The 13,351-nt window shown below is 33.7% G+C and overlaps 1 protein-coding gene across 18 annotated transcripts in view; it reads left to right on the plus strand.

The window, feature by feature from the left end:
* Positions 1–13,351, plus strand: part of C2CD5 (C2 calcium dependent domain containing 5) — a 57,327-nt gene that overhangs the window by 14,692 nt on the left and 29,284 nt on the right. For 7 of the 18 annotated variants that reach the window (XM_088055107.1, XM_088055096.1, XM_088055095.1 and 4 more), the window contains 4 exons: positions 1,007–1,201; positions 3,496–3,581; positions 9,021–9,129; positions 10,894–10,959. In XM_088055107.1, the coding sequence (XP_087911233.1) occupies positions 1,007–1,201; positions 3,496–3,581; positions 9,021–9,129; positions 10,894–10,959 (456 nt within the window). The remainder of the gene's footprint in view (positions 1–1,006; positions 1,202–3,495; positions 3,582–9,020; positions 9,130–10,893; positions 10,960–13,351) is intronic. The other 11 variants (XM_088055108.1, XM_088055100.1, XM_014256090.2 and 8 more) reach the window with 3 other exon arrangements.

Raw genomic sequence — 13,351 nt, forward strand, 5'->3', positions numbered from 1 at the left:
TCAGATATCTCAGTGTGTAAGTTAGTGATCTCAGTAGTTAAAGAAATGCAGACTTCTTATGTGACATATCAAACATCATCAAATTGGAGATGCTTATTACTCAGATTGGCTGATGTGAAAAAAAAAGTATTTTCTGCTACTTCTGCAGTATATCATATTCTCTATTTGTCAGTCAGGTAGGCAGTGTGCTGATATGTCTGAGATGGAGATTAACCTGGAGAAACAGTGCAGATAACAAAATTTCCCAGAATTAGTAACAAAACACTGGAGAGGTAGAAACTTGGATCTGCTTAAGCATCTAATTTTCAATAGCTCTAAATCTGGAGAATATTACCTTGATGTCTTCTGTGAAATGCAATTGTGCTTGTGTTATGCCTTCTGATCTATAAATACATTTGCTGAGTCTGGGTTTGAAGTTAGGATTCTGGGAGTAGGGATATATTTTATGCCACTGCAAATGAACAGAATCAGGCTGACAAAAAGCATGATGTCTTTTAATCAGATAATACATTCTGATTTGCCATAGCATATGTTTGGAGGAAATGGAGAAGGTGGGAACTCCTTTTCTTGGTGGGAACTTAAAATTCTACAAGATTTATTACTCTAGAAAATCATAAAACAGATCTATGACCTGTTTGGAAAATAACCTTTTCTACTGAGATAATGAAAGTAATCAGATTAAATGTGTGCAAAGCTTCTGTTGTTTGGGTTTTACTCCATATTATTTGCTATCAAATTTTGTTTGACATTTAAAATGTTAAATTACCATGTCTCTAAAAAATTAATTCCAAAATTACGTTAATCAAGTCATGATTTTTAAAAACATGCTTCTCATGCATGTTGTAGAGCTGTATTGTCATTCCATTTCTTTGTATGCCAAGAAATAATTTGCAGTAAGTGTTGATTCATTTAGAGAAAACAAAAATGCTTCATTTTGATTTCTTTTGTCCGTTTCTTTAGTCATCTTCTGAATCTACATCTTTGTCTCTATTACTTTCCTCCACAGCACCTTCCCCACAGGGACCTAGGATTTTCCTGTTTCCCAGCTCCCCTACACTCTCTTGTGATTCCCCACATCTTAAAAAGTCCTGTCTCCTCCTCTCGGGGTCTAGCATTAAACCTCTACACTCTAGCCATGTCAGCCCAGTTGTTCTGAGGAAAAGTGTTTCTTTCACTGAAGAGCTGCTTCTGGCTGCTTCTGGTAGGATCTATCTATTATGGCCTTCTAAACAACCTTTTAAGGAAATGTTGTTGTTTGATTAACACACAGATGCTTCTGTAACCCTGGTTTGCTCAGTTAGCCTCTGAAAACTGCTGGCTACATGACTACTCATTTCATCTCTCACCTCTGCCCCAGAAGCTTGAAACACCTTCAGAACTTCTTAGAGGATTTGAAACAATGTCATTTATGCTACAGAATTTCTTCTTTACCCTTGAAAAATATCCTTTCATAATTGGACTGAAATAATTTACTGTATTTGTAATCCCACACATTCTCTTCACTTTTCCTGCATTTTGCATGGAGCAGATGCAGATTGCACTTGCTCTTGAATTCATTCATAATTTGCTGAAATAATGGTTATCAGATGCTACCGACTCTGCTTTTTAATTTAAACTTCTAAACAAAGCCCATGTTTTTTATTTTTACTGCCCACTTTTTCATTTCACTGTCATGGATTATTTTCATAAATTTCAATTAAATAGTTGATGTAATTGTGCTTTTTTTGTAGAAACTCTTTTGGTTAGTTTGAGTTTTTTGAGTTTGTTTCATGTGTAGTACTTATGCTATGTTTGTCTGTATTTAATATTGTATAGTCCCTGACAGTGATGTGTAGAATCAATGCTAAATAGTAAAAGCAATTTAATCTTGTTTAATGGGACTATACAGATACTAATATTTTTGTTTCCTTATCCAAGAACAGCTAAAAATACTTGTTGAAAATTGTAGTGGTTTTACATCTAATTACATGGTAATGGTAGCTTAGTAACTCTTGAAAATGAATGAATGAATTTAGGAATGAATTTACATTTCTAGATCTCCTGGTCTACGGTTAAAACCAATAACTGCACTTTGATGTGTATTTACAGTCTTGTTCATCTTTATCAGATGCTTGATCAGAAGAAAAAGGAAAGTAGCAAGGAATTACTATGTTGAATTAGTTACAAATTCTGGAAAAGAAAATCTTGGCTTCATTTCTAACTGTTTGCGCTGTGGTGTTTGTACTTCATCTTGCTCCTGACACCTTTTTGTTCTGTATGCCCTGCTTTTCTCTACTACTTGGGGGGCTTATTTTTTTACTTTGTCATGTTAGCCCTGGTGGCTTTAGATGTAAGGAACAGCAATGATAATGTGCTTTTAGGCATGACATATCAAGAAAATCTGATTCGCTAGCATTGTGTTTACTTTAGGAAAAACACAATCTTGGTATGTGTTTACTTCAGTGGTTTTTAACCACAGAGCCCATCATTTACTGTCAGACACATAAACTGCATCTCAACACGCTCTATTAAGGGGACACGTCCTTGACAGCAAATAATTCAACAGCAAAGATATTAGTGAATCTGATAAACTTTCTTTGCACAAAATCTTCTGTGGTTAGGGGGTGAGGCTGGAGGTAAAAATATGAAAGAAGGAAAGAGAGAATTATCACATTACACAAAATTGGAGTTTATCTCATGTTTGTTTACAGTTAATCTGCAGTTTATGTGTGTGCAAATACAATAATCAAGTGTAGTTTTAAATGTTGAGCTGTACTAGCCCTTAGCTTATTTTAATAAATCAGATTAATATTTTTGTCATTTAAAATAATTTGTAATTTTTTTCAGAGTTTATATTTCAAATCAAAGGATATGCATTGCCTTTGTATTTTCTTGTTCCTAATCATGCATTATGTAACTGCTGCTGTAATTATGTGTAAAGTCTCCTACTAGTAGTTAGGAAGGTGGTTTAGTTACCTGAAACTCTGAAAACCAGATTTTTATTACTTTTGTTAAATAAAAATATGGAGTAATATTAGTGAGAGATACACAACTATAGTGTCATCTGACAGAGGAACTTTCAGATAAGGGCAGATAATCTGGTTATGTAAAAACTTTGTGAAAAGTAGATCTGTATTTAAATCATAGGCAAAAAGTCATAACAGGAAAATAAAAGTTATATATCATAGGAAAGAATTTTAAAGCCACATCTTTACGTTTTTATATTTTAAAGTTGATTTTAATTCAGATTGGCAGCAGGAAAAAAATCTTAGACTGGGGGGTTTGTCCAAATACTATAAAATCACAGCTAGTGAATTCACTATGTGAAAAGAAAAACCTAGAACAACTCTCAAATCAAAATTTCAATTTTTTTTTTTTTTTTAATCTTAAAAATTAAAATTATGGGGAAAATTTGGTTGTTTTCAATGACTAATTTTTATCTATTTTGAAATCACCCTTTGATTACAAATTATAATATATGTTTCTTTGGATGTCATTTGTACTGATACTCTTCAGGAATGGGCAGTGGGAGTGCTGGAAAAGAAGGGGGGCCATTTAAAACTCTTTTAAGACAACAGACTCAGTCAGCTCTGGAACAAAGGGTAAGGCATTTTATACTTCCATTTCTGGTCTACTGAAGTTTAAATTTATCTTGTAGTAAGTTAAATGTTTGCTGTTACTTTCTGTTTGAAAATGTGTAATTTTAGGTCTGAACTTACTACAAGTGTTGACTGTTTCATAGCTCTTTTATACACAAATTATTTAAATATTAATATATTACTAAAGCATTAGGAAAAGTGGAGCAATTAACTGTGCGCAGCACTAAAGTAATTCCGATGGTATTAAGAAGTTGTAGGAGAAATTACTGTTGTGTGGTCTCTGTAAGGTACTGATGCATGTTAAGTTAAATATTAAACGCATGATGATAAAGTTTTTACAGAAGCCACATTCAGAAACATTGGCAAAGCTTTAAACAAGTTGAAAATCCCCTTTGGAATGGGGAAGTTTCAGTTTTTGGGAATTGAATTCATACCTTGTACCCCATTTCATGGAGTAGAGGGTAGCATTTAATTGGGAATTTGAACCTGAACTGCTTGCCAAGCAGTAAAAGACATTTATAAATTTAAACTTTTCCTCTGTAGGACTAAAAATACCATCTTTCATTATACTGAATAGACTATATGATGAAAATAGTATTTTTAATTAATTGTTTACATTTGGAATGAGTTGCAAATAAATAAGATTGCAAATCTTTTTTATAAATTATATACTGTTTTGATCAAAATGTTGATAATGAGGTGTCTTGAAGGAAGAAATGTGAGTATATTCCTACTCAGAAATAAATTTAATTGCAATTTCTGACTACCTAAACTAGTCACATAGGAGCATATATTTCAGTCACAGGAACAAATTCACTTGCATCTGTGAAAAGTAAGTGCCCATCTGCTATTTTGAGTAAGTGGATGATTCTCTTTTCATTTCTTGTGTTATCCATGGCTAAGGGAGGATCGCCCCATAGGTTCTGTAGAAGGCGGGTATGTTGAAAAACACTGTGTGACTCTTTCTAGCCCTTTCTTCTTGTACTGGGGATTTCAAAAGCATTATCTGAAATATATATATTTTTTTGGTGAGGCTTTGCAAATTCCTTTGTAATTTTGTTCATGCAGAAATTTTTTTATTTGTTGTTTTAAGAGCATTTTTTTAGATGGGTGTATTTTGCATGTTGATATATTTCAGTTAAAATTTTAGTTTAGGTATGAATACAAAACCATGGCTTTTTGCTTTTAATTTTTTAATTTGGCTGAAGGAATGCTTTAAAACAAGCCTTTTTTCTGTTTAGCTTTGATTCTGCTAGCATTTCAGACATTCCATGGCTGATCTTTTTATTTCCTTAGGAAGCTTTTTAAAGACAGTAAAAATGTAAATTAAGAGTTCTTAATGTATTTTTAGAGCTTGAATTATTTGCACATTATTTTGATACGGTCTGTGTATTGTCTAGTAGAAAAAAAATTCTGTAAAATTGGATGGAGACACGTTGAGTCTGTTATTGATGACGATTATGATGTAGCAGCAAAGCATGTGGACAGTTAATCTATAAAAAATATGTTCTTTCTGTCCTCTAAAAATTTAATATTGGATGTATTTTTGTTCTGGTGTTACCTTTAAGTTGAGTTAACTGGAATGAATAACATCTATAAGTTATTTTGTGTGTTTTAATATTACACACATAAACAGTGCACTCATCTGGATTACTTAGGATAGCAAGTATTTGGGAAAACCAAGAATAAATTCACTATATATAATATAGTTTCACATGTATTAGATATATCTTAAAATCCCAGAATACTCTGAGTTTAAGGAACCTTAATGATCATCTTATTCCAGCCAGCCTGCCATAGGCAGGGACACATTCCACAAGAGCAGGTTGCTCAAATAGTTCTTTTGCGTCTTAGATTATTCAGGTACATGGTAATGCTAAGGTACCTTAGAATAATTTCATTTAGTTGCATGTCTCAACAGCTTTTTTTAACCAAATATGGTTTTGGTGTATAACTTAAATAGCCCTAACTACAAATTGAACAGAATTTGTTAGAAGGGAATATTCCTTAATTTCTTCCCTGAAAATAAATCTGTAGAAAGTACAGCTGTGGAAAACTCATCTACATGTTACATTGTTACATTGTACATTAATAACTGTTAGCAATTCCCTGGACATATGTAGATAGCAGGAGTAACTGTAGCACAGCTTTCTGTATATTTTTAACTAAAAAAATATGAGCTGTATTTCTATCAGTAGGAAAATTTGAGGTATCTTACTCCTAAAAAATTAGCCCGTGTTTTTGTAGAAATGGCCAAAAGCTGCTCTCAGTGGTATTTCATGTCTCTCACTTCCACTTGGACAAATTCTGTTTTCTTCCTGTTTTTGCATTCTGCAAGTGGTCAAGAGCTCTTTGCTGCTGCCTTTTTAGAATGGGGATCTGTTGGCCTTCACCTCTGAAGGGCATTGCAGGAAATCTGTTGTGTTAGAGTGCAGTTCTCTGGGAGATTTGTTTTGCTGAAATCCTCACTTAAGCATCTTTTCTTTCCAGTGACTTCTTATCCACCCATCCTCTCAGTTCAGATCAAGAAAAACTCTAAGGTTGTTTGGCTACCTCATGACATGGCACAGTAAATATGCTTAGAATAAAAATAATTAACCAGGAAATGAGCAATATCTTAATGTGGACCAGTTTCTTGCTCTGGTTTAGCCCCAAATGCTCTGTGAGCACACCTGAGCATTACCTGAGGGAGTGATTCAATGATGGGAATGAGAGAGGCTGGAAAGGAATCAGAGAACTGCTTCAGCTGGCACTTACAGGAAGGGGGTGTGTGTAGCCTTGTTCCATGTCCTGCTTCATTATTTTGTGTCTTTGAATGAAATGCACTTAAAAAAGACCACTAGCAATACATGTATGTGTATACACATTTTTAAACATTGTATTATTTGTGGATTTGATTGTAACCTTATCACACTTCCCCCAAACACCAACTATAAAATCTCAGTGTAGTGGTGAGTATTAAAGGGACAGTACTTTCATGGTCTATGCAATCAATGACTGTGAAGTGGAATTGTGAATTGGTCGAGGTAAAATGATTGACCATCTTCACTTGTAGCTTGGAAATCATCCTGGTTTGTCATGTACTGAAATATTTTGTGGTTGCACCAACTTGATGTAAAGGAGTCCTTTGCAAATTACAGTAATAGAGGGGATTAATAATAGAGGTGATTTATAATAAGGGAACTGCATCTGGTTTTCCCTGAAATTTCTGTTTTCCCTGAAATAACTGTAGATTTATAATTTTGAACTATTACAGTTGACAACATGTAATTGAGGGCTGGAAGTTGTATTTGAGTAATATAATAATAAAATTAAAAAAACCTCTAAATTAGATAAAAAAAAATAGTCCTCATATGAAATGATGGAGTTCCATCAGTGTCAGAATGAATGTCAGATTGTTAATAGAATTGTGTCAGAATGGTTCAGTGAGTCTGTTATGCAGATTTGTCTGTGGCTCTAGTTAACTGACAGAACACCTTATTTGATAATGTATCATAATACAGGCTTGGCAGTATTGATGTATTATATATATATTATACTCATAAATAATATATAATTATGTTCTATATAATCATACATTATTATATTTATTACAAGATGTTCTTATTTGAGGTTTTATTCCTGGTTTCTAGTGTAGGGAATCAGGCAAACTGGAAGTCTGAACATGTTAAAATTACTTGTAGTACACAGCCTTATGGAAAGGAACAGAAAGTAGAAAAACTTCTGAATTTCCATCTAGATTAAAAAACATTGGATTTGCTTAAGCTTTAGAGCCCAGAGTATTATTTACTTTGTTCACTCCATACTGCTTCAGCACAGTGTAAATGTGAGTGTGTGTATATATATATATATAAAATGTAAATGTAGTATAGGCTTAATGGAATTTCATATAGGTGACACATTCAAAAAACTTCTTTATTGATTTCTGCAGTCCTGGGAAAGTGAGTATTTTGACTGTTCTGATAACTTGCAAAGCACTTTGCAATCTGTTAGAACCTTCTGGGGGAATTTTTACTGTGTACCTCTCTAGAATCCATTGCTGCTCCTGAAGACTCATCAGTCAAACAGGTTTGCAGAATCCTGGGGTGAAATCTTCCTACTTTCTAATTGCATTAATGTAAAACTGGAGGGTTTGGGTTTTGGGATTGTTTTTCTTCTGGTTATTGATACTATGGTTGCTGATTTCGAAGTTTGCCTCTTAATTTTGAATGTAAAAGCCAAATGAAAATCCAGAAAACTTGAAGTTTGTAGGACCTTTTAAAAGTTTTAGGAATTCCTATAACAAGGGTGGTAAGAATCCTCAAGTATTAATTTTTAAATCTACATTGGGCTTTAGTTTAAGATGACTTTTCATGCCATGTATTGCTGGAAGAACCTGATCCTCACTGAATCTGCAGCATGTGTGCTGTTCAGGTAGAAGCTCAGTTGAATTGTGCTGTTTCCAAGTATGTGAGAAAGGAATCTATCCTGTACTTTCTCTCATATAAAAATATGGTGTTTATTTGTTCCATTTAATCAGTTACAATTATACAAAACATGATTGCATGATTTCTCTTTTTTTTTTTTTTTTTTGCTTTCTGCATTTAGAATTGCTGAACATGAGTTATTGCCTTTCCCCCATAAGTGTGTTATTATGTATATATTAGACATATTGCAGAACATCTCTGGAGAAACTAAAATCTGGTTTTGGGCTCAACTTCTTTGAATATTACTTTTATTTCATCATATGTGTCTTGAAAAATTACCATTATTACTTACTTTGCCTCTTTTATGAATTAAAAGCTGGAGTAGTTGCTGAAACTTAAACTCTTAATTTACTTACAAACTGGAAATTAATTACCTTAGTTAAAGAACTTCCAGTTGTGTTTCAAGACCTATGCTTTATTTTAAAAGATGGATATTTACTTGTCATATTTTATATAGAGCTTATGAGCAGAGCAGTCCTTTGATTTTTTTTGGTATGTTTTCCTGTATTAAGACACTCCTTATTCTTACAAGACTACAGTTTGTTTCACCCTGTGCTTCAGAATCAAACTGCAGTCTATTGTAACAAGAACACCTAAAAATGGAGAAAAACATTTGTTTTTTAATCAGCTAATGAAAGAATAATTCTGGTATTTAGCAGCCATGGTAAAAGTGGATCAGTAGGGGTTTTGTTAACCTCTAAATATGGAAAGATTTGATTATTTATCACTGTTGTGCTGAGAAAAAAACTCTGTGGGGGAAAAGTATTCTTTCACTGTGTAAAACCTCTGCTTTTCTGATACAATGGGTCCATGAGGACACGTGGTTCTGAAGTGCTCAGTGAGCCTGAAGGACACGTCTGGCCCAGTGTAACTGCTTTGCTTGTATTTCAGGGAGATGATCAGTTCATTGCATGTTAACAGGCACTCAGCAATGGTTGGTAAGCAGTCATTTAATGTTTGTTTTTAATCATAACAGGAATTCCCATTTTTTACCTTGACGACCTTCCCACCAGGCTTTCTAGTCCATGTTGGGGGTGTTGTCAGTGCTCGCTCAGTGAAGCTCCTGGATCGCATCCACAATCCTGGTATGTCATCATGGGAATGACTTCTTTGCACAAGGCCTGTCATCTAACTTTTATAACATATCAGTGCTTGAATAGATGCAGATCTAGTCTAACAATGTATGTCAAAAGCAATGTATTTCAGATAATCATTTAAGCTTGAAAAACAAGTTATGCAAAGGTTACGTTTTTAGTGAGAAACATTTCAGCTAATTAAAGTACTAATAAAAAATATTTTGAATCAGTAACTTTTACACTGAAAACTACCTTTGAATTATTGAAGGGTTAATTAATTTTTTTTACCACTTTTTGTGATTAAAACTTGATGCAAGTTTTCCATTCAAACAAAAACGAGATTAAATGCTTGGTCTTAACTCTGAATGTTTTCCCATTTTCAGCTCCTTGAAATCCTTAAGGACTAATGGCTACAGTTTAGCTCACAGCATGGTTTTTAACTTTACAGCTTTGTTTCTGTTCTTAAAAACTTCACTGAACAATACTTCAACACTTTTATATATTATTTTCCTTGGAACCCCAGTACGAGAACATGTGTGTTTTGCATGTCCTAGTTCTAATGTTAGAACTGAGTGACTTTTGACTCTGAAGACTTGGTTGGTTTAGTCACTGAGACCAGAGGAGGAATGCTTTGCAAAAAGTTGGAGTTGACAGTTCACTTAAAAATGCAGAGGAGAGTAAAAATAGCACCTGTAGTGGTTTTGCATGCACTAGTCAGGAGTAATAAAAGGAAATTTATGCAAATACATCCTTAAAAACAAGTACAAAAAACTTATCTGTTCATTTTCTTCCTATGGCCCAAGGCAAGCAATTCTCCAGGCAGGTAGATCAGATTGTTGCTGATCTAAAGATTCAGTAAACTAGCAACATAAAATTAAATCTAAGACTTAATTTGAATTAGATCCTCCTACTTTAAGGGATTTTTTTCAAGTATATTAGTACACAGTGTTAATCTTCTGTCTTCCTATTCTAAGATGTATTTACACAGTGAAGAGAATATTGAAAGAAATGCCAAAGTATAATTAATATGTGAATCTTTCTTTGCTACCAAGTTATTTTAGGATTCTGTATTTTCAGCAGATTTTTGATGCAGATCTCTTATATGCAAAATTTACTGTGTGATAATGTAAGACAGAATAGAAAAAAACCCACAATTTTTCTCTGAAGTTTTAAAAACTCATTTCTTGCATTATTTACTCCATTTTTACCAGCTGACTGGAAGCAATATAAGACATAAGGCAAGATAGAGATACATGTTTTCACAGCTGCAGTGTTTCTGTGAGACTTGCAGATTGCTCCTGACAAGTGAATGTAAAATGCATGATCCTTGGAACGCGTACTGCAAAATAGTGGGGACAAAAGGGGGAACAAGGTACATGGCTGTGGGAGGGAAGGTGGAGAAGTAGAAAAAAATTCTGATATAGTTATGATTGTGAAGCATTTGAGTCAAATAAGTCTGTAAAATATTAAAGGAAGCAAATAAACTGGTAAATTAATAAATCAGGAAAACATGGAAGAGGAGAGAACATTTGAAGGTGGATTAAGAACTTGCCAATAAGACAAAATTGCCATATACTGTCCACTTTGGTCACCGAGTGCTAGATTGCTATAGCATGCTCCTTTTTCCCTTTCTATTCCAGCCTCTTATTAACTCTGCTGTCTGTGTCTTTCCAGTTCCTGTGGAGTGGTGTTGTCAATTGTGTTCTTGTTGGTAGTTTTTTTTCACTATTCTGCTTCTATAACTGATCTACTAATTTGCTGTTTTGAACTCAGCCTTTGTCGGAATAATGGGTAACACAAGATCATACAAACTGCTAGACTGGAATAGTTTCAATTCAGGTATTTTATTAGTCATTCAGTACTACATATGCTGACAGAAATTATGGCAGCTCAGTGAAGTTATTAGAAATGCTCTAGGATATTTAGGTTAATGCTTCAAATTTAAATCTATTTAATCATCAAATGCCTAAATGTCATGCTTTCATGTTGTTAAAGACTTTCTTTAAAAATAAAACCCATTGTTTTAGTATAAAATAGTATTGCTAAGAATAATTTAATACCAATCTGGAAAGCTGAATGTTCAGACGTTTATTTAGCAGTCACTTTCAGCTCAGCATCCATGAAGGAAGTAATTTAGGGGAAGAGAATGGATTCTTCCTTACACGGTTGGGATCATGTTAGGTGTGATTTTTTTTTTTTGGTTGGTTTGGGGTTTTTTTATGTAAGGTATTTGTTGGGGTTCTTTTTGGCCTATTGGTTTGATTTTTGGGGGACTGTTAGTTTTGTTTTGCATGGGCTTGCACTTTATTCAACAAAGGCTTTCCTCCTGTTAATTTCAGGAAATGGATGAATGTGTTTGTTCTTAATAGTAGCTCTAAAATAACAGATGTATTATAGATACTAATAGATATAAATTGTCTAAGAAAAATAGAGAACTATTTGTGTAAAGAGAAGGATAGTATGTAGCCCAGGATTTGTTGGTTCATAAATCTTGTATTGTAAAAAGCAGCCAGTTTCAGGACTTAAAACAATTATTTGAACTTTTTAATCACATAATTACCTGGCTTGAAAAAAAAGCTCCAATATTCTTATTTTGTATGCAGTTTTAGTAATCAAAGTAACTTTCTTTTACAGCTGTAAAAGGAATAGATGAGTTGATGCAGTCTAGATAAAATAAAGACCTCTCTCACGTTTTCTCTCTGGAAAGATAACATGCTTAACATGGAAGAGAGGCAGGCATAACTTCTCTACATGTAACACCCAAGCCAGTAGACCATGTCAAACTTTGATATTTTTAAAGCTGGTGCAATAAAAAGGTACAAAGCTGACCTCTGAAGGCTTGTTTCCCCCAGAAGCCTTCCTTCTTGATAATTCCCTGTTGCCATGCAAGCATCTGTATGACTCTAAGAGTCAGTTTAAATGTACAGTTATTAAAAATCAGATATTTTTCATTTTTCAGATTGTTCAAAAGTAGGGAGAGCCTAAAACTCATTTTTATTGTTCCTTGTTAAAGTAAGCATCCTTTAATATTATGATTATGAATTTTTCTGATATTGTTCGTTTTCTTTGCTTGTTCTAAAATGATAATCTTTTAAAATTAACTTCCACTATGAAAAGAATATTATAAAATTCTCAGGTCTGTGACTGGTATGGCATAGTCTGATCCAAGGTGTTAAAAAATGTGTCGAAATTTTTATATATTGTGTACAACCTTGAAAAGTTGGAATTCATTGTTACTTCTTCCAGATTGTTCAGTAGGATGTTTTTATTGAAAGAATTTTATTAGAATAACAGAGTAAATGAGTTTATGTACAGACACTAAAAATGCCTTGAACTAGGCTAGAAAGTGATTCACAATGTAAGATTAGGAAGCTAAGTGGAAGTCAGGAATTCAGTTCTTGACAGAATATCCAAGACTGTTGTCTAAATTTTTTAGAGATTACAGGAAAATGAATGTGCATATATATGTATATAAAACATTTTACCCAGAGGTGCTTGTTACCTAAAATATTGGTTGCAATAGAGAGGTCTAAACCACACAGTAATTGTAAAGTTAATACCTCCCTGAGAACTGGGTGTGTTTCTGTAGCCTTGGTGTGTCAGTAGGTCTGTAGGAAGAGCTGGTTAATCATACTGGTTTGGGACTGAGCAGATTACCTTCATATTCCTGAAGTGTGGGGGTTTTGCAGTGCTAGATGTGCTGCTGGACAGAGAATGCAATCACAACCATAAGTAGGCTAAAATTATTTTCCTTTTGAAAAATGTTCAGGCTTCATTTCAGCTTGCTTAGTAACCTATGTAGTGCAGAGAGTTTTTTGGGTTTTTTTTCCTTTTTTTTTTTCTTACCAATTTAATTATGTGTAAGGTAAAACAGGAGCATCCATTGGTAGGGAAACATCAAAGATTTGAAGGTGCTTGAAAATCAAACATGGGAGTAAAAACTGACTATTTCATGAATGGAAAAGAAGCTGCTTGAATATCTGGGAATTGCATATTGTTTGATGAAGAATTGATTAAATGTTTGTAAAATACAAAAAGGTGGATATGAAGATGAGTTTGCAGAATAAAAGTAGGGCATTGAGCAAAAATTCATAGTAAAGAGGCCCATAATATAGTGGAAGATACCCTCTGGTGCACTCTCTGAGAAAGAATGAACTGTAAATGTAAAATCATGCAAGGAATCTTCAGTCCAGAAGACTGGATCTTTGTTAAAAGTTTGGCACTGAGGTTA

The sequence above is a fragment of the Pseudopodoces humilis genome, chromosome 5 (assembly GCF_049639895.1).
Source record: "Pseudopodoces humilis isolate 2021_Gansu_Grassland_sample_001 chromosome 5, ASM4963989v1, whole genome shotgun sequence".
Taxonomy (NCBI): Eukaryota; Metazoa; Chordata; class Aves; order Passeriformes; family Paridae; genus Pseudopodoces; species Pseudopodoces humilis.